Genomic DNA, 22,075 nt, shown 5'->3' with positions numbered 1-22,075 from the left:
TTTTCTTTAAACTAGCCTCCCACCTCCAATTACACAAAGCATACTAAGCATTAAGAAGAGGTCAAAGCAACTTTGCTCTATGGAGCTTTAAGAAAAAAATTATAACCGAGGGCCAAGGCTTCAAAACTGGTTAAAATCTTGCATTATTCCACCACTTTCCACCCCATTCTCTAACCAAATCTTTTCACAATTAAAGTGTGTTTTAAAATCAAGACAGCACACGCACATGTACACACATGCACACAAAGCTTAGAGAACGAGATTTATATACTAGATGTTCTACTCAATAAACACACACTTCTTTTAAAAAAATTCCAACATTCTCTAATGAGATTCTCCAGTACAACACAAGCTCCAGTCCCAACTTCAAACTGAAATTTAGATATTAAATTTTAAACACTTACCTCCTGCTCCTGTTGAAAGATGACAACTCTACCACCTTTATCTCCTGTTGCTAGTAATTCTCCAGAATGATTAAATTCTACTGTAGAAATTATATCTGCTATATAATTGAAACAAAAAAAGACATTAGTTTTTCTTTCCCAACTTACTAGTTTCAGAACTTAGCATATTCTTCCTAATAATCAGTATCAACATGCCATTAGAAAGTGAATTTAAAGTTTTTATAAATATTTTGATCCGCCAAAAAAAGCTCCCCAGAATAAACCAGTATGGAACTATTTTAACACACAGAAACACAACAAATAATAAATACTAAGTAGTTTAGTTTATTCATATTTCACTAAATTCATGAATGCAAAGAAATCAGCAACTTGTAAAACATTCTATGACAGCACCCTTAACCTATAATTATCTTGCTAATTTTCTTTCTTATATATTTTATCTTTTCCCAAGGTTCAAGTTGTCACAGTCACCTAGATTAAAGCAACCACAACTCCTTGTTAGGTAGATGAGCTGTTATAACTAACACTGAATTAAAAATGTCAATGATAATGACATGACTAGCCTCTCTGCCAAACAGTAGGAAAAGCTAGGTGGATAGGTTTGGTGCAGGACAGGCTCAATGTCTAGTAAGGGGGAAACTCTTATCTTCTTTCAGTAAACTGGCCACAAAAAACCTAAAGACAATTCAGTCAGTAAGGAAAGCATTTACAGCACTAAAAGGACTGAGATCTGAGATTGGGGGACGAGGTGAGGAGGCATATTCCACATCTATTTTGTCCTGAGAAGACAGAACCAGAATCAAGTAATAAAGCGAGCAATAAGGCACAACACCCCAAATGGAAAACAGTACCAACTCACAGAGCTAGTTACAGTGTGATTACTGAACATGTGATTGGGGTAGGGAAGAGAAGAAAAATAGTTTATTGCAAGATGTAAAAGAAACAAAAAGACATCTGGCTCTAACTATGTGTCATTTCTTATGCCAGGAACAAATACTTTATAATGAGATTTCCAGAGTAAAGTGACGTGGTATGTATTTAGTAGTGCTAGCTTTGTAGAAAGGTTACAATATTTTAAGAGGCACCCTTGAGACAGGCTGAGGAACCCTAGAAACAACTGGCCCAAATATCAAGAGGCTGGACAACAGGAAAGTACAAGAATTGAAGATTTATACCATAAAAGTCAACTCTTTCTAAAATCCTTCTGGTAGATAAATACTGGGTGAATGGATTATCTATTTACATATTTTCTTAAGACCTTGGTGCTTGTAACTATTTATCTTGCCAAAAGCCAATGAACAAAGATAAAGTTTTAGAAACAGCCAACCAAGTCACTGCTTAGCTGAGCAGTGTAGAGGAATTTTATTTGGGAGAGGAGTGGGTGGACAGATTTGTGGCCTTCTTGTTGAGATTTTTATGCTGGATATATTTAATAAAGCCATATTTCAGGTAGGAGAGCGATTTTCCTGGTTTGTATAACAGAATTCAAGTTTGTCACTATGTCATGGTGTTCCTTCCTCCTTTCCCTCTAAAAGAAGAAAAGAAAGGCCACATACATAAACACCTATTAAATCTCCAAGTTTATGGAGAATGCTTTCAAAGTTTTTCTGAGTTGTAAAATGCCAAGATCCCAAAAGGTCTTGCTGGGAATGTGACATATAAAAATGATGAATAAAAAACCAGAATGAATTCAAGTTTTGCTTATAGGGCTGGGCATGGTGGTGCACACCTGTAATCTCAGCACTTTGGAAGACCAAAGCAGGAGGATTGATCGCTTGAGGCTTCAAGTTTGAGGCTGCAGTGCGCTATGATGATGCCACTGTACTCAACTAGCCTGGGCAACAGAGCAAGATCCTATCTCAAAACAAACAATTTTGCTCATAGAGTAAGAGAAACACTCAGGAATGAATTACAGAGAACATTCTGAAACTGAGCTTTATGCCAATTGGTGTACCAAGAATAGAGGTAATCAGTCTTCTCTACTTTTTGTTGTTTCAGTAAAAAGACAAAGATTAACAAAGAACACTAAGACTATTTAAATAAAGGTATCCAGAAAAAGCACCCAAAAAAATGTGCTATAACTGAGTACTACTTCTTTCAGGAGGCTCAAGTGAAAGGTAAGAATCAAAACTAAAAATCTGTTAATTGATTTCTAGCTTATGGCCACGAGGGAGTAAGACAATCTGGATTTTCTGTCCTACTGTGAATGACTAGAAAACTGAACAAAATACATACATTTTCATAAACAACTATTTTTCAGATGATGGACAACATGGAGTGCAGGGAACTGTGAACCCCTAGAGGAGGAAAAGAAAATGAGTCCTGTGTTCGCCCCAGCTTACTGACTGGCAGGAGTCCCTAGGAAGCACTGTAAATTAGGAAGAATCCAAACAGAGACTGACTCTCACTGAGTTATAGGGATAAACTGGGAGTTACGGAAAGCCAAAGCAGCTAGAATTTATGGGCACAGTACCCAAAAGGAGAGAGCTATACCGAAAGAAAGCTCGCCGGATGGGATCTACAGGGGGATCACTTAGAATCTTTGGCTGAATGCCACCTGGGCATATGGGGAGTGACAGTCCACAAGGCCTAGGAGAGAATCGCCAGAAAATTTATGAGAGCAGAATAGTCAGGGTTCTAGCCAGCCAGAATAGAGAAACCTCATGATTAATAATACATCAAGTAGAGTTCTCAGGTGAGCATCACCTTGGTAATGGGGCTAAATCAGCACTCAAGAGTGATTTTGTCCTAATGAAGTTTAAAAACAAACATGGAAAGGATCCAATCAAGCCCAAGAACTTAACTATACACTAGGACAAAATCCAACACTCAGCAACATACATGTACAATGTTTGGCTTCCAATCTATTAATAAATTGCCAAGAATATAAACAAGCAGGAAAATATGACCCATAATCAGAAAAATAAGCAAATAGAAACTAAAAATAACAGAAATGATGAAATTAAGGTCCTAGCAGACCTGGACCTAAAAACAGCTACTGAAATATGCTCCATACTGCATAAAAATAAATCATAAACATGATGAGAAATGGGAGACAAAAGACAAAAAAGGGATGTCTAAAAATGAAAAATATACTGAAATGAAAGATACAATGGATAGGACTAACAGATTAAATACTGTAGTAGAAAAGATCAGGAACTTGAAGACCTGGCAATAGAATTCAAATAAAGTAAAGAGAGGGAGAAAACAAAGACATGACCTGTGGGATAGGATCAAGTATTCTAACATTTGTATTGCTGCAGTCCTGGGGTGGGGTAGAGAATATGTGGAAAAAATTATGACTAAAATGTATACTCAAGCGTGATGACACTATATGTAATCAACACGAAGGGGTCAGTTATAAATGCAGAGTTATACAGGTATAGAGGCAACACAAAAACCATTAGCAGCCTTGCCCTGGTGATATGATTTTACAAAATTATGAATTCTTTGTAAAATTCCTGTATTTCAAAGTATAATCTTCCCTTGATTTGCAAAGTAAACTTCAGTATGTACATTAAGCCCATGCCCTGATTTGATAAGTAGAAGAGAATTGGGTTTTAGGCTTAGAAAATAAAGAAGCTTTTTTTGGCATCATGGACATTTGGCAGAATATTTTAAGTTATGCAGACCATGGAACAATTTTTTCTTGTTCAAAATTGTCCTACAAACTGCCAAACAGCTAGCTATCACATTTGGCCCATGCTTAGTAAATGCCAATAATGCCCCCAAATGATTGGTAGAATTAAAAAAAAAAAGAATTCAGTAAGACAAAGGGGTTTTACAATGTGTTGATATATCAATATATGATATGGTGAAACTGTAACAGACTTAAGTCTTTCTGTTCAAAGAAAACTTTTACTTTATAATTTTCAAGGTTATTAGGAACAGAGGAGTTGACAAAAATCTAACAGAGACTGACATACCCCTCTCCAACCCTGGCAGATAACAAGCGTAGGGAAAGAGGTGAAACTTGGGGAGAGAAAAGGGAGAGACATCTAAAAGATATAACTGACACACAAACACAGAAAACTCATACCAATATGAAAAGTATGTATTTCTTCTAAAAAGGTGTGTAATTTTAAAACCTCATACATTAAGCCATAGAGAAATTCTTAAATAATTCCAGTTGCAAATTTAAAATTAAATAACCAATTGTTTAATCAACTACTTTGTAACGTTAAAACTCTTAGGGCAAAGATATAACTCAGTATTGTTTTAAAAGCACTTTAAGCTGGGTGCAGTGGCTCACACCTGTAATCCTAGCTCTCTGGGAGGCCGAGGCGAGTGGATTGCTCGAGGTCAGGAGTTCAAAACCAGCCTGAGCAAGAGTGAGACCCCGTCTCTATTATAAACAGAAAGAAATTAATTGGCCAACTGATATATATATATATATAAAAATTAGCTGGGCATGGTGGCGCATGCCTGTAGTCCCAGCTACTCGGGAGGCTGAGGCAATAGGATCGCTTGAGCCCAGGAGTTTGAGGTTGCTGTGAGCTAGGCTGACGCCATGGCACTCACTCTAGCCTGGACAACAAAGCAAGACTCTGTCTCAAAAAAATAAATAAATAAAATAAAAGCACTTTAAAAAGATTTACAGGAATCTAAGCATGTAAAGTATTTAAGATAGCACTGTTTTGTATAATAAAAAAATGACACAATAGTCACTATAAATTAATCAACTTACAAAAATTAAAGAATAAGAAACCCTGAAATCCCATCACCGAAATACAATCATAGGCAACAGATGAAGTCTTTTGGCAAATCCATGCAAATTACATATCAAATGTATTTATATACAAGATGATTTTAAGAGCATGTGCAATAATGAGATCATGAGTCTTTAAAATTAACTGCACTATTTTTTTAATCTCACAAATAAACTACTTTGCAGAAAAAGGATAATCATCACTCTTATCCCACTTCTATCCCACTCTATCCCACTAAGATAACACTGTTATCTTAGTATATATCCCTTCCAAAGGCTGTCCACGTGTAGCTGTACATGCCTAATTAAGAAAAATAACAGATCTGTATAGAGAAACATGTGGACTACAATACACCGCTGAGTTAAAAAAAAAAAGTTACAAAGCAGGTTTGATCCTATTTGTGTAAAATAAATAAAACGAGGGAATTTCGGAATATGCCTGGAGCTTAGAAAGAGAGACCAGGTAACAGATATGTGACAGCCATTAGTATAAAAGTAACCACGGAAACCTTGATGATAGATGAATCTCTATGAGGTGGAGAAAGTAAAGATATACCCGCTACATACCATTCAAATGACTAAAATTTAAAAATCCAGCAATACCTAGTGCTGGTATTGAGCAATTACTCACATATTACTGGTGAGAATGCAACATGGTAGGGCATATAGCATACCCAACTTTAGGGGGGAAAAAGTTCAGCAGTTTCCAAACAAACACCTGTGACTCAACAACCTCATTAGTAGATACTACCCAAGTGAAATAAAAACTTACATTCACACAAAAATCCAGATGCAAATGTTTATAGCAGCTTTTATTTATAATCTGTCAACATTGGACATAACCCACAAGACCCTTAAACGGGGAAATGAATAAATAAAATGTGGCATTAGCCATACAGTGAAACACCACTTAGCAATAAAAAAGAAACAACTAATGATACAAGAATTAACATAGATATCTCAAAACGCATTATGCTAAAAGTGAAAGAAGCCAGATTCAAAAGGCTACACTCACACTATATGATTCCATTTATATGATATTCTAGAAAAGGCATAACTAGAGGGAGAGAAAACAGATTAGTGGTTGTTAGGGGGTAAGGGTGGGGTAGAGACTGACTACAAAGGGACCTGAAATTTTGGAAGGTGATGGAACTTCTTTGTATCTTGACTGCTGTGGTGGGTATATGATTATGCTTTTGTCAAAGCTTGAAAAACTGTGTGCTAAAAAGGGTGGATTACACTGTGTGTAAACTGTAAATTATACCATAAGAAAACAAAAACAAAATCTCTTTCCAGACATTCTAAAATCCTAATCTGATATTTTCCTGATGTAAAAACTTACAAGGGTCCTCTAAAGATCATAATATTTTAAAAGTACTGCTTGGCTTTCAATCTTCTTCATAATATGAACACTTTCCTTAACTATACAAAAGAGCATTTACCAAACTGTAATAAGGGTAACGTTTTAAATCTCCCACATGTAAACTGATGTCCATCCTCATGCTGCCTTCTTTTAGCTTGGGTGTATTTCAGCCTTGCCTTCCATTTCCCCATTCCTTTCTGTATGTGCCCTAGCAGGAAAATAATAATTCATACCAGAACCCAGGTAGAAATACACCAGAAGATAACTATAGATCTAATAAAAGTATAATTTTTACACAATAAGTAAAAAGATAAGTAGACTATAAAAAATATTTACATTTCCCAAAACAGTTCATACAACATTCCTCAGAGAAAAGGAATATAAGGAAATACGCACTCACATTAAATTCAAGACATCATTTTTTATCTCTCAAACTAGAGGAAAAATTAATACAAATAGTTCAAAGGCTATGATGCCTGCCTATGTTACAGTCAGCAGAATCTTTTAGAAAACTATTTCTTAACTTGTATCAAAAGCCACAGAGGGCCGGGCGCTGTGGCTCACGCCTGTAATCCTAGCTCTTGGGAGGCCGAGGCGGGCGGATTGCTCAAGGTCAGGAGTTCAAAACCAGCCTGAGCAAGAGCGAGACCCCGTCTCTTTCTCAAAAAAAAAAAAAAAAAAAAAAAGCCACAGAGCATTCAAACTCTTGGAACTTCATGTCAGAAGTTAACCTACTGAAATAATGAAAAGAATGTAATGCATAAAGATGCTCACTGATGTCTTTAGATTCTCTAAAGTGTTAGAGAATGTAAGAGAAATATCAAATATTCTTACCCTGTCAATATCCTTTCTTTCACATTTTGGTCTAATTTCTCCTAAAATCCTCTTCTTTTTCTTATAAGCTCCACCTCTTCATTAACCATCGGGCCAGGGCAACAAGATAACTGGGGATATAGTGGCAGCTAAGTCAACTAATCTTTATGAACTTCAAATTTCTCATTTGCAAAGAAACATGGATAGACAGTCTCTGTCTTCAGAGGATTTATCTTTCACAGAACATATAATATCTATCCAGACACTCAAGTAACTAAAAAACATCTAGGGGAGGAATAAAAAAAAAATCATGGCTAGAGCGAAATAACATACTTTCATTGTGAAACTTCTAATATGAAAAATTAAAGACCTGAAGGGACAACACATCTGCAAAAGCTGTGTACCCCCACCCATGACCATGAATCTCCACTAGAGAAGGTGAAATTGATCAACAGTAATTCAATGTCAGAACTAGAATGGGAACTGAGATGATAAAGCCCGATACTTTCTTCTCTGCTCCAGGAGCAGCACTGCTGCAGCAGTGAACCATGGTCCTGGAGATCCTGCCACCTTCTATCATGCTACAACTTTCACGAGATGGGGCTTTCCTCACTTTTATACTTCAAAGTCAGAAACTATGTATAGACATGTAACAGAAAGTTCCCCATTTTTCAAACATAACTGAAAAAAGCAGAAAAGTTACCTGATATGAATCTTTTTCATAACTTATTTTAGTACCATTTTAGACTTACAGAAGAGTTGAAAAGTAAGTACAGCGAATTCCCTATACCCTCACCCAGTTCTATTGTTTACATCTTGCATTCCTATGGTACCAGCATTGGTACATTACTTACCTGAACTCCACAATTCAGATTTCACTAGGTTTTCCCTAGTGTTCTCTTTTGGTTCTGAGACCCCACCCAGGATACTCCCATTACACTCAGTCATCATGCATGTGTCCTTAGCTTCCTCTGGGGTCTGTGAGAGTTTCTCCCAATTTTTCTTGTTTTTGATGACCCAGACAGTTTTGAGAACTGGTCAAGGATGCTGCATTATGTCCTTCAATTTGGGATTATTAAATGCTTTTTTCATGGCAACACTGCAATTATGGAGGTTGCTCGCAGGAAGACCGCAGAAGTGAAGTGCCATTCTTACCACAGCATTATAAAGGGACATCCTACCAACATGACTTATTGTGATGATAACCTAGATTACTTGGGCCAAGGTACTGTTTGCCACATTTTCCACTATAAAGTTACTCCCCGATCCCTCGCATACAATGTACTCTGGAAGAAAGTTAATAAGCACTGCCCCCATTCAAGGGATTTAAGCTCCATCTCTTTGATATCTACATAAATTATTTGAAATTCTTCTGCATTTAAAGTTTATCTCTTCTCCACTATTCATTTCATGGATATTTATTTCACACTTTGGGCTGTAATCTAATGCTATATTATATAATTCACTGTGTTGCTCAAATTGTTCAGATATGGCTATTGAGAGACCTTTCAGGTTGGCTTCGGGGTCCCTTTTACATCCTCTCACCTTTCTGTTTTGTGAGCACTTCTGGAATGTAGAAAAGAATTAACTTTTATATATTCTTATTACTACCATAAAATTTAATACTACTTATAACTCTTTCATTCTATAGTTCCATACTAAGTTTTAAGAACTGAACTCTCAGTGAGTTCTGTAGAGAAGTATAAATATATTGAGAACAAACGGACTAAGTACAGTAAAGGTTAGAACCATAACTGAGTCCTCTGGGTATCTGACCATGACTAAGATTTTCTTTTCTGGAATAGATTAATCATTTGGTTAGCTGAGGTTCTTAAAGTTAAGAAACTATGTTAGCTTACTTAGAAGTTTTAACATATGCCTCCAATTTGCATTTCCTAATATTAATCTTCTGGTACTTATTTTCTTTTCATGCTGGGGGTGGGGGTGAGAACACAGCAGGTATACAGATCACTTTTATTTCTGTTCAATTCAAGGGTCCACTGTCGAAACATTCTGGCACAGAGTAGCAAAGAAATGTGATTCTCATTTTGATCTCATTTGTGTTAACCCTTAGAACTCCCATTAAGAAGTATGCTATTTTTTAGGACATGTGACCCACTTTCATGATCTTTTCACCTTTATTTGTCCTACATATTCTATACAGTAATTGCTGAACTTTATAATTAGCCCCCCCACAACTATTTAGAATATGATTAGCTCAAATTTCTTCTCAATGGCACTAATTTCTCCCCAATATAAGAAAACATTTTGCTGGATAATACATCTATAAAATGCTAGTTTCTCGTTAAGGAGTAGCCTAGGATTAGGTACAACTATTTCCCTACAGACCACTATGGTGATCTTTTATCACTGTTGGCCTCTAGAGGGAGCTCAAAGTTCTTATTATTTTTCCCAAAGGTCAGGACACTCGTCCCACAAATGTGTTAGTTCAAGATTTAAGAATGGTTTTATTATGGCTTCCCAAAGAGCAAGTTAAGTTTGTCGTTTAGGAATCTCCTCCTCCTCAGAAGTGAATACGGTTTGACCTGCTCACCTGCTTCAGGGGTGCAGGCCCCAATCACGTCTTTCTCTCCCTTCAATCTCCCTTCCTCTCCCTATGACTCTCTTCACACATTCCTTTCCCACTTGGCACTGACTATGGCTGATTCCTGTAACCTGAGAGCCTGAAGGAGGACAGGACTAGTCACTGAGGGGCAAATGCTCCCTCCTTCTGGCTTACTCTGGTTAGTTTTAGTGCAGCAGGCCAGAGTGTTTCCACGTTCTTCAGAGGGAGCTGCCTATCTGCCCAGGCACTCAAGGCTGAGGGATCTTTACCTTAGCACACCTGTACTACATTCTCAGGGCCACATCTGTAATAACTCATGTCGGAAATGGCCTAAAGACAGATTGTCAAATCCTCACTTCAACAATGCCTGTGTGACCTCGAGGAAATAACTTATCCTCTTAAAGACTCAGTTTCCTCATCTTTAAATACCTGCCTCATAGAGTTGCTTTGACGTACATGATAAGCACTCTGGTAAGCTCTAGTTTGCCAGTGTTTAGGTTTTGTTACAGAAAGCAAAAACAAGCATTGTTTCTAGGCTGTTCCAGTCAGTCTAGCTTGGTAAAGAAGTTCTCCAAATGGTCCAGCTTAGCTCACTGGAACCCAAGGCTAAAGCTCTGCTGCCTCTGCATGTGTGCTCACAGAGAGAGGCCTCAAGGGAAGCATGGCTGGTCAAGGACAGGATTCTGTACTCCCGTGCCTCTTGGCCAAAATATCGCCTCAACTTCACCATGATTTCCAACAACCAGGTTATGGAGAAATTTGTATGGAATAAAATTAGTGCTACTGGCCTTTTCTTCCCTCAACCTCTGACTCAGTGAATGGGAACATGTTACGGGATAAACTCAACAAAGAGCACTGGCTACTGATGCTCATACAGAACCTACATTGTAATGCTGCCATGAGAGTCAGGGTCCATAGGGTTATTTCCAGAGATGTGTTCTGGAACCAGTCTCCCTTCTTTATAACTTGTTCCTGGACAATCTGATATCATGTTTGGATAAAATGGAATGGAATCATACCCTCCTGCAACAAAGAACAGAAAGATAAACAGTTGCTGATACATTTAGTCTACATGTGTGATTTTAACAGACAATAAGCCTTGGTGTATAACTTTTTTATGTTTTGGAAAGAAGAGCTACAAAATGAGCATTCTAAACTTATAGTTACCATCTTCATTAGATGGTCCCCAACTTTTTTTTTTTGAGACAGAGCCTGACTCTGTTGCCCGGGCTAGAGTGCCATGGCATTAGGCTAGCTCACGGCAACCTCAAACTCCTAGGCTCAAGTGATCCTCCTGCCTTAGCCTCCTGAGTAGCTGGGACTACAGGATGCCTTACCATGCCTGGCTAATTTTTTCCTATATATTTTAGTTGTCCCGCTAATTTCTTTCTATTTTTAGTAGAGAAAGGGTCTTGCTCTTGCTCAGGCTGGTCTCAAACTCCTATGCTCAAAAGATCCTCCTGCCTCGGCCTCCCAGAGTGCTAGGATGATCCCCAACTTTTATTTTAACTGGCTCATTAGTTCCACAAGGCAAATCACCTCACATTCAGCTGCCTTATCAAATAAAATGCAACTAGTTTCTCATGGAAATCATACAAACAAGTAATATTGCACAAAACTCCTGTGTCTCCATATGCCTAAGACCTTTTTATAATTAAGACTGTTATCTAGTTATTAATATCTGCCTAAAATCTTTACAAATTTTGATTATTATGGCCAAATTATAAAAATCAAAAATCATTACCATTTGTGTTGGTAGAGTCACACCAAACCCAACTGGTTTCCTGATAGGATCCAGTTTTATAAACTAGATACAAAGAGGCAGAATATTTAGAGAAAAGGGCTAAAGAAATCTTTAAGGAGCATTACAAAAAAATTTATAGACCATTCCTTCTTTTTTTTCCAATGATCTTTTGTCACTGGATAAGACTATCCAATAGCAAAAGGGAGCCCACTGGGGAATTTTAAGTAGAAATGATCCAATTAAATATGCACCTTAGATTATTCAAACAGAAAAGAGGAGGACTGGGAATTGGGAAGAGTGTAAGTAGAGGGAAAACTGGACGACAACCTGGAGTCACTCCAGAAATTCTGGTAAATACTGATAATAATCTGAGCCAGTCTAGTAAAATATTAATAACAATGTTCTCCTAGCAACATTTGAAACATAGGTACAGTATGTCAGGTCTTTAATCCTCACAACAAACCTATAAAGTTGGTTATATTAATATATCCATTTAACAGATGAAGAAACAAAAGATGGGACAGAAATGACAAATTTTAAAATACATTGATGAAGTACATTTAAAAAGGATTGAAAAGGTGTGGAAAGCTAAAAATGAAAACCAAGAATAATGTCCAGGTACTCATGCTTTATGACTGTTCTTATCATTAACAGGGAGATATTAACCTTACATTAAGTATTATCTAACAACATCTAAAAGGCAGATACAACTTTAAGTTAAAGAAAAAAAAAATCACTGGCTACATAATCCAAAAGATTATGTCAAGAATGGTTTCACCAAAAGTCTTTAAAAAAAGGAATACCTCATATACTTTGTTTATCTTTTCTTTTTAAAATCCTTTCCCTCTAGTTCTAGTAGGTTAAGTTAGCTCAAGGTAATAATTTCCTGATCTGGTTTGCAACTGCCTTTAAACTGCAATTCATTGTCTCCACTGTACTTTTAAAACAATCGTAATAATGTTTTTCAAATGACTTGAAAGTATTTTCACATGATTCCTTTTTCCAAGATGCAATTTCTCTTTCATGAATCCCACTGAAAAGGAGAATTAAACACTAAAGGTTTTCTCTACTTAGTTCTTAAAATGGATCTTACTTTTTTTATAAATCTTGTGAATTTTTGTTTTGTTCATTCCTAGAAAGTCATTCCTTTAATAAATATTTTACTAAGTATCCACTATACTAGACACTATTTCCAGGTGCTAGGATTGAAGAACAAGACAAAAGTCCCTGCCCTCATAGATCTTAACATTCTTATGAAGACATACTATTAACAAATAAATAATAAATATAAAATACACCAGGTAGTGCTTAATTGCTATAAAAATATAAAGCCCAGTAAGAGAATAGAAAGTAATGGAGTGGGGAATTACTATTTTAGGTAGGGTGGTCAGGGAAAGCCTCTCTGAGATGACTTAAGCAGGGGTCCTCAAACTTTTTAAACAGGGGCTCAGTTCACTATCCCTCAGACCATTGGAGGGCCGTTGGAGAGTACGGTGCACATTCCACACTGGTGCACTGTGGGCCCAGGATGAGTCGGCTGCTAGGCTGCTAAGCAGGACAGGCAGAAGTGGCAAAAACACCCTGCGGCTGGATAAATGTTCTCGGCAGGCCGCATGTGGCCCGCAGGCCGTAGTTTGAGGATGCCTGACTTAGAGGCAGGAACCAAAATGAAGAAACAGGAATGAGTTAAAGGAAAGTATTCAGCAAGGCAGCCCAGCCTACGGGGGGAATGAGGTTGGCAAACTTGATAAAACCAAGAAAGCCAATAACACCAATGCTGAATCAGCAAGACAAGTGGTGGCAGAGGAAACTGGAGCACTCCGCCCAGGCCAGGCCACATCAGCCTTCTAGGTCATGCAGGTTTGGTGGAGAGTTTCTAATTTATGTTTTAAAGTGATTACCTGTTACACAAAACAGTGCAAAACCAGAAGGAAAAATGGTTAAGTTACTGCAGTAGCCTAACCAAGAGATGACGAGGGTGAGGACTCAGGAGGTGGCCACAGAGAAACGCATGACTTCAGGACACATCCCAAGGACAGCACTGACAGAAATTGATGGACAGAGTTATCAAAACCAATCTCCATGGGGAGAAAGACAACATCATTTAATGAGCGAGAAACTAGGAAAGACCACGTGGAGGTTAGAAGGGAGCCAAAATTTCCATTTTCACATCTTTGGTGTAGATTTCAACTGGACATGCAAGTACAAAAATATTATATAGGCAATGTGACATTAAAATATGTGTATTTTGGTTCCAGGCTCACAGCTCCCATAATCCTTGTAATTTCCTAAGTGATGAAAGCAATGAGTATCTTTTGTTAAAATATTTGGCCTTTTATCCTAGGTTCCTGAAACAGCTCCAGAGTACCCTCTCAACCATGGGGACTTATGTTAGTAAGGTGATTTTTTGAAAGTTCCAAATAAACACAGGATGGGGGGCTGGTTGCCAGGGAATCCAACCTTGTGCTCAGAGGGTTAGAACTCCCAGTCCTCTCCTCGCCCTCTGTCTGCCCACCACCTCTAGGGAAAGGAGAGGTGCTGAAGGTCAAGCTGGCCACTAATGGCCAAGGATATATTAATCATGCCTACATAATGGAACCTCCATAAAACCCCAAAAGGACAGAGCTTGGGGATCTTCCAGGAAGGTGAACAAGAATACATCCATGAGCTGGGAGAGTGGCATACCCCAACTCTACAACGATGGAGGATTCTGCAATCAGGACCTTTCCAGATCTCACCTTTTAGATCTCTTCATCTGGCTGTTCACTGTTACCCTTTAAAATACTCTTTATGATGAACGAGTAAGTGTTCCCTGAGTTCTGTGAACCACTCTAGCAAATGAATCAATCCCAAGGAGGGGGTTATGGGAACCTTGATTTATAGCCAGTTGGTCAGTAGCACAGGTAAAACAACCTGAGGTTTGTTGACTGACATTGGAAGTCAGGGACAGTCTTGTGGGGACTGAACCCTCAATCTGTGGGATTTGGTGCTATCTCTAGTTAGTGGTGAAACTGAATTGGAAGGCACCCAGCTCCTGCCTACTGCAGAACTGACTGCTTGCTTGATGTATGGGGGGGAAGTCCCACATACCTGGTGCTTCACATGTTGTGAGAGTATAAGAGAAGAAACTCAGCTTGCTTTTTCTACATAGGCGGTTACATTTGACAGCAGTTTAAGGGAAAGGAGATAAAATAAGAGCATCATCAGCCCAGAGAAGACATTTGAAGTCATGTGACACTTCAAAATGATTTGCTAGCACATGTACATAAAGAAAATCATTGGCCTGGTCACAGGGATGAGCCTTGAAGCCCTTCCACATTTAGTGGCTGAAGAGAAAGAACCTGGAGAGGTAGGGAGTTTTTTCTGTAAGCCAGGGAAAGACACTGTTTTTAAAAGGAGGCTGTGATGAACTGCATCTGAAAGTACTTAGAGATCAAGTAAAGCAAGAGATGAGAATTAAACTTGGTTTTGGTGACATGGACTTTTTGTGGGTGATTCCAACAAAAGTGGTTTCAGTGGATTAGCTGAAAAATACAAACTGCTGTTTCCTGGGGCTTTATTTTATATTAGTAGCTGTCAAAACTAGTTGAATTGTCTAGGTTGAAATCTCTGTTCTGATACAGTGTGAAATTTGGCTTATTAAGGGTATGCTCTTAATAACTGTCATAGATGAAGATTTTCCTCTACTTTTACCTATCTTGGGTTACTCTGGGAAACAGGATGGAGAGAGTTAAACAACTCCGAAGTTGACTCATCATGTCTTGTGTGTTGCTGACCTCTCACAGCTGGGTGTACTGAAGTAGTAGCTTTTTTCAAGAAAAGTACTTGAGTGATATACTCTGAGTCACTGCAAGCCTTAAAAAATGCCATGTTGTTGCCCTGCCTATGTGACAGATAGCTTCACCAATTTAGGATTCTTAAGTTATAACAGTTTTTTTATTCAGAGTTCTCTGGGTGACACTCTACCATCTTTTAGCACAGCACTATTCATCAGAACTTCTTATGATGATGCAAATGTTCTACTGTGCACTAACATGGTAGCCACTAGCCACACCAAACTACTGAGCACTTGAAATGTGGACAGTGCAACTAAGAAAATGAATTTATTTTATTTTAATTAACTTAAATTTAATAGCCACACATGCCAAGTGGCTACTATACTGGACACCACAGCTCTTCCCCCAGAGAAGCAAAAATGGGCAGCCCAACATGGAAGCCACCAAAGCCTTCTTGTAACCTAACCTCAGAAGTGACAGGCCGTCACTTCTGCCATGCTTACACAAGCAAGTCGGGAGGTCCAGCCAAGTTCCAGGGAAGGGGATTACACAAAGACATGAATACTAGATGGCAGGGTTCCTTGGCGGCCCATCTTAAAGACTGCCTGCTATACTTCTTTGGTCAGCTTACAGATTCAGTAATATGTGACCAGGTAGTAGTGTGGTAGGCCAAAGAAGGCAGCTTCAGAGTAGAATTTCAACTTAGTGCTTCGTGGTTAAGTCTCTTTCCTGCCACCATGAGTAGATCCTCTGAGGGCCATATTCCCCTCAATAAGAGCCATGCTCAGCTATTCTGTTTTTTGTGTTTTTTTGGTTTTTTTGAGACAGAGTCTCGCTTTGATGCCCAGGCTAGAGTGAGTGCCATGGCGTCAGCCTAGCTCACAGCAACCTCAAACTCCTGGGCTCAAGCAATCCTACTGCCTCAGCCTCCCAAGTGGCTGGGACTACAGGCATGCACCACCATGCCCAGCTCATCTTTTGTATATATATTAGTTGGCCAATTAATTTCTATTTGTAGTAGAGACAGGGTCTCGCTCTTGCTCAGGCTGGTTTCGAACTCCTAACCTTGAGCAATCCGCCCGCCTCGGCCTCCCAGAGTGCTAGGATTACAGGCGTGAGCCACCACACCCGGCCAGCTATTCTGTTTTTAATCCCAGCCTCAAAGTACAAAATACATCCATCAACCAACTGTCCTATGGGTTACCCTTCAATTTGACCTTTGGCTACTCAAAGTAGGAGGGCTTCATAACTACATAAATCAACACTAAGGCAGTCAGTAAGGCCTTCCTTCACCATGTTTCTCATTTGTACTGCTGCCTGCCAAAATTCTTTTCAGGTTAGTTATGGCACCCTTCCATGGTTTCCAAGGATACTAAACTCTCCTCATTGTGCTTGTTGGTCATTTCTGTGTGTTTGTCTGTTTGTTTTAACATATGGGCTTAGATAACCATCCTTCCCCGGAAGTCAACACAGCTATTTGTTTAAGTAAGGCACTTTATACAAATTCTTTAAGAGATTCTGTTTTTATAAATATGACAGAAAATGCTTATTGGTTTTCCCGCAATATGATTCAATTCTATTGTTGGATAAAACAAAGATGTTTTACTTTACACCATCAATTTGCAGGATATTTCCTACTAGGGTAATTTAAGTAAATGTTGCTGATTTCTTTAAAAAAAAAAAAAAGTAATGTCACCAAACTTAGTTCAGTTTAAAACATTACAAAAATTTAGCAAGCAAAGCAACACTTTAACAATATCTACAATCTTAAAGGAACCAGAGACAGCTGCTCAGCAGTACGAACTAATCAAACAAACAAGGGGAACTAACCACACAGATTTATAAAGTACCCACAACTACATGCCCAGCAGTAGGCAATTAACATTGTGGAATGCGCATAATACTTAAAGACAAATCTTAAGTTAGAATACCAACACTATTTTAACTCACAAATCAAAATATCCACTTTTGGCTTAACAATTTAAAAAACTTTCTTACATCATATATTAATAGCTCCTCTAAAACATCCCCCAGACCCCCCCCAAGATAATTTATTCACCCTACCTCCTGAGAATACTAATGAAGGTGATAGGAGGAGAAGAATCAACAAAAACTGAATCAGACAGCAACAAATTTTCTGATCTAATACCCTGGAACAAAGTGTACAGTCTACTGGTGTGGACTCCTTCATGCCCAAAATTTTGGCCTAAAAAGCAGGATATGGTATCTTATACACAGGTTATTTTAATTTTTCTCATTTTTTGCTATAATTGAGCAAAATCCACAATTTTGTAAGGCTTACTATATGAATAACAATAGTATACCAGAACTTAGATCTAAGAAAACAACTAAACCTACTTTTATATGAATTCCCCTTTTCTATGGCAGAGAAAGTAATAGCTAAGTGTTCTTGGACAAGAATAAAAAGACTATAAACATTTTATTGATACATTTGTTAAACATGGAGATGCAAAACACATGCATTTATCTCTCCCCTCTAAATCCCACTAAAATGGCAGTAAATTAATAAAAACAGTTTAAAAGAATAAGAACAAAGAGTACATACAAGGAACTAGCACAACGAAGAAGACAACAATGTGTGCTGGAAAATGGAAACTTAGCAGAATAAAGGAAACTGAAACCTCTGAGTATGCAAAAGGGGCTGCCAAGGAGAGGCGAGCAGATTCATTCTGCAAGAGGGCCAAGAAACAGAAGCACCAGGTTATCTCGGAAGGCTGGCAGTGAGGGATGAGACTCAAAACAGGGCTAGTGGTTGCAACATCTATATAAGAAGCAGATAAGTCCCACCCTAATGTAGAGAACAAGTTTACTTTCTGAAGAAACTGAAGGGAAGAAGGTTATCAGCTGGAGCTGAGGCTGGTGGTGAAAACCAAACTGAAAACAAGATGAAGTGAAAGGCTGCATACTAATCCATGAGCTGTCCTGCCATCTTCCTGGCTCCCAGAAAGTCAGCAGCCTGGCTTGGGATATAACCCACCCACCTACCCACTTCCCTCCGAGACAGGACACTGAAGTTCCTTCTCACATAGAGACAATGACACTGAGGGTCCCTGGTTCATCACCCCATATTGAAACCCACCAGCTGATTATCTCTGCCAGTGGACACAATGCTTCTAAACTACTTTTTAGCACTTCCTTCTTAAAGACTAACAGACAAGTACAGAATATCAGATACCAAAGTCTACACAGGAATAAGAAAAACGGAACTCAAAGAAATAGAATGCTAAGATTAGAAAATTAAAACCAAAAAACTATCAATCCTCTCTCAAAGAGAAGATATGCCATTTACAAAACAAGAGGTGCTAAACAAAATAAAAACAAAATAAGACAAAAAGACTCTAAAAGAGAACTCTTAAAAACATAATAACTAGCTGGGCGTGGTGGCTCACGCCTGTAATCCTAGCTCTCTGGGAGGCCGAGGCGGGCGGATTGCTCGAGGTCTGGAGTTCAAAACCAGCTTGAGCAAGAGCGAGACCCCGTCTCTACTATAAATAGAAAGAAATTAATTGGCCAACTAATATATATAGAAAAAATTAGCCGGGCATGGTGGCGCATGCCTGTAGTCCCAGCTACTTGGGAGGCTGAGGCAGAAGGATTGCTTGAGCCAGGAGTTTGAGGTTGCTGTGAGCTAGGCTGATGCCACGGCACTCACTCTAGCCTAGGCAACAAAGTGAGACTCTGTCTCAAAAAAAAAAAAAAAAAAAAACATAATAACTAGAACTATAAAAATCAACAAAAGTTGAAAACAAAATGAAGGAACTCTCCCGGAAAGTAAAACAAAAAGACGATGAAAAATAGTACAAGAAAAGAAAAAGAAAAAAAAAAATTAGAGGATCAATACAGAAAGTCCAAGATCCATATAAAAAGAGTTCCAGAAAAAAACCAAATATAACAGAGAAGGAAAAAAAACCCGAAGGAAACCTGAAGGAATCTACAAGATGAAAGGGCCCAATGAGTATCAGCCCAATGAATAAAAAAGACCCATACAAAGCACATCATCCAGAAAGGAAAAAATAGTAAACAGAATGGTATCAGGCTTTTCAAAGGCAACACTGGTAACTAGCAGACAAAAAAAGAAAACACCTTCCAAATAAGAGTGTTAACCAGCCAAACCAGAAAGGCATCTCTTCCAGGTATGAGATTTTTGAGATAACATCTCAAAAATTTTTACCTCCCATGAAATTTTTCTCATGCTGTGATGAGAAAGTACCGGATGGTACTTCTGGTACTAGATGCTGTGCAAAAGAAAATGATAGCATAAACCAAGAAAGAAAAAAAGACACGCGATCCAGGAACAAGAAGAACCAACAGAGGAGAGGCAAAAGGAATTCCCATGATGATGATTATGAAGATAATAACAAAGGAAAATCCCAGGACAACAGCTGTGCACACTCAGAAACCGCCCAGATTGAAGCAGGAGTACTGGAGGGACAGAGCTCAAGGCAAAAATAACCCTGGTAGAACAACATATGATGTGCTTCAATACACTGAGAGGAGATCAGTCTCCTTTGAGAGGATTTGAGGATGATTTTGTGCTAGACAGAAAATGAAACAAAGCACTCCAGAATGAAACATGATGCAAAAATCCACAAAGAACATGAAGTGATGCTTTTAATCATGTAGAAATGTACACTGAAGCCAGGTACAATGGCTCACACTTGCAATCCTAGCATTTTGAGAGGCAGAGGCGGAAGGACTGCGTGAAGCCAGAAGTTCAAGACCAGTCTGGGCAATATCAAGACCCTGTCTCTACAAAAAAAAATAAAAAATAGAAAAATTAGCCAGGTGTGGCAGCGTATACCTGTAGGTCTCAGCTACTCAGGAGGCTGAGGCAGGAGGATCACCTGAGCCCAGGTGAGACTCAAACACACCAGTTTGAGACTGCTGTGAGCTGTGATGATGCCACTGCACCCTGGGCAGAGTGAGATCATGTCTCAAAAACAACAAAACCAATAAAAACCCAAACCACTGAAAGGCACAGAAAGGTGGTGAAGATTAAAAAAAAAACAAACAAATGAATAAACAAGTTAATTATTAACTCTAGAGAAAACAATGTCATAATAATAGGAAAAAAACCAGAATTCATTATATAGCAGCAGTATATAATACCATCCACTCTTGCATTACTTTCCAATGGCTGCTTGCAACAAATCAGTACAAATCTGGTGGCTTAACACAACACAAATTTATTTTCTTACAGTTCTGGATGCCGGAAATAAAAAAGCAGTTTCCTTGCGCTAAAGTCAAAGTGTAAGGTGGGCTGGTTCCTTCTAGAAGCTCTAGGAGAGAAGTAGTTTTCTTGCCTTCTGCAGCTTCTTTCTGGTGGCCACGTGCATTCCTACCTCCTGGTTCTGGTGTCACATCTGCTACTCCTTCCTTCGATTTTCTTGCCTCTCTCTTATTATAGGATTCTTGTGATTACATTTAGAGCCTACCCAAATATTTCAGGATAATCCTCCTATCTCAAAATCCTTAATTTACTCACATCTGCAAGTCCTTTTGCCATACAAATTAACATCCACAGATTCCAGGGATTAGGATATGGATTTCTTTTGGGGGCCATTATTCAGCCTACTACAACTCTGAAGCTGGGCTTACACAATAAAAATGGTGTAACAATATTGAGAAAACAGGAGAAGAGCAGTAAGAGGGGCAGAACAGAGCTCAAGTCTTAGCTCCATTTACATTTGTGGATATCTAAAATTTATCTTTAAAGAATAGCTGTATAAGCACATAGTTTATAAATATGAAAGTAAACACTATTAAATAGAAGCAACAACTAAGAGCCTGGGAAAATTAAAATGGATTCCAGGTAAGGACAGCTGAGAGGAACAGACTTCATTTTACTCATAAGCATTTTAAAACTATTGTCTTTTTAAAACTACGTACATGAGCTACGCGAATAAAGTAAAAATCAATCTAAAACAAAGCTAAACAAACTCAAATGGCTGAAAGGGAGAGAGATCCTGATCTGTGATCAGAGATTAAAAAGGTACCTTGAAGCTAACACAGCTAACGAAGAATCACAAAGATAAATATTAAAAGGTCACCTCCAATTAAATTAAGGAGTTAAGATTTCGTTTCTTAAATTCAACCTTTTCTTAACCACTTCGGTACGGCGCTCACTGGCCACGAAACCTTGCCCACAGCCGGCACTCACAGTCCGCACAATAGTTTGTGCTGTGCACTGACGACAAGTCCATTTTGCTCTTGTGTGATGAGGAAAGTTTTAAAGCACTGAAACTTGTTTTACTTTAACAGGCAGCTTTCCTTGTCATGTAAATCAGAATAGGTAACCTATACATATATGTTTTCATTACGTTATTTTTAAATGTTCACAATTTTATTTTAATAAATGAAAACTTAGAAAAGTCATATCATGGCTGTTGGCTGAAGTCGACACTTGGCTGTGCACCTTCGTATCATGGCTGTCGGCTACAGTCCCTGTGTGTGTTCATCTGTGGCTGTCGACTACAGTCAACGCTGGTCCCCAAGTGGTTAGCAATGCAACAAATCTACTTTAAAAGAAAAGGCATATTACTAGTAAAGTAATATGCCTTTTAAAAAGTACAGTGCGATTTTGTCCTGAGCTAAACTTGAAATACAAACACAAATTTAACAACCAGAGATGGCTAATGTGGATTAGGATGAAGCAAACTGCTCTTTTAAGAGCAAGTACA

The 22,075-nt window shown here is 38.4% G+C and overlaps 1 protein-coding gene and 1 long non-coding RNA gene across 5 annotated transcripts in view; one reads left to right on the top strand and one right to left on the bottom strand.

Annotated features, from left to right (window-relative positions):
* The window catches only part of PPP2R2A (protein phosphatase 2 regulatory subunit Balpha), a 66,295-nt gene that overhangs the window by 21,627 nt on the left and 22,593 nt on the right, over window positions 1–22,075 (bottom strand). For 2 of the 3 annotated variants that reach the window (XM_012775342.3, XM_020282751.2), the window contains one exon: window positions 405–502. In XM_012775342.3, the coding sequence (XP_012630796.2) occupies window positions 405–502 (98 nt within the window). The remainder of the gene's footprint in view (window positions 1–404; window positions 503–22,075) is intronic. The other variant, XM_020282750.2, reaches the window with a different exon arrangement.
* The window catches only part of LOC142864138 (uncharacterized), a 72,775-nt gene that overhangs the window by 31,114 nt on the left and 19,586 nt on the right, over window positions 1–22,075 (top strand). For both annotated transcript variants that reach the window (XR_012914721.1, XR_012914720.1), the window contains exon 3: window positions 2,403–2,521. This is a non-coding gene — a long non-coding RNA (uncharacterized LOC142864138). The remainder of the gene's footprint in view (window positions 1–2,402; window positions 2,522–22,075) is intronic.

The sequence above is a fragment of the Microcebus murinus genome, chromosome 24 (assembly GCF_040939455.1).
Source record: "Microcebus murinus isolate Inina chromosome 24, M.murinus_Inina_mat1.0, whole genome shotgun sequence".
In the NCBI taxonomy this organism is placed as follows: Eukaryota; Metazoa; Chordata; class Mammalia; order Primates; family Cheirogaleidae; genus Microcebus; species Microcebus murinus.
Note: the sequence above shows the minus strand (reverse complement) of the source record. Positions and strands in the feature narration are given on the sequence as shown.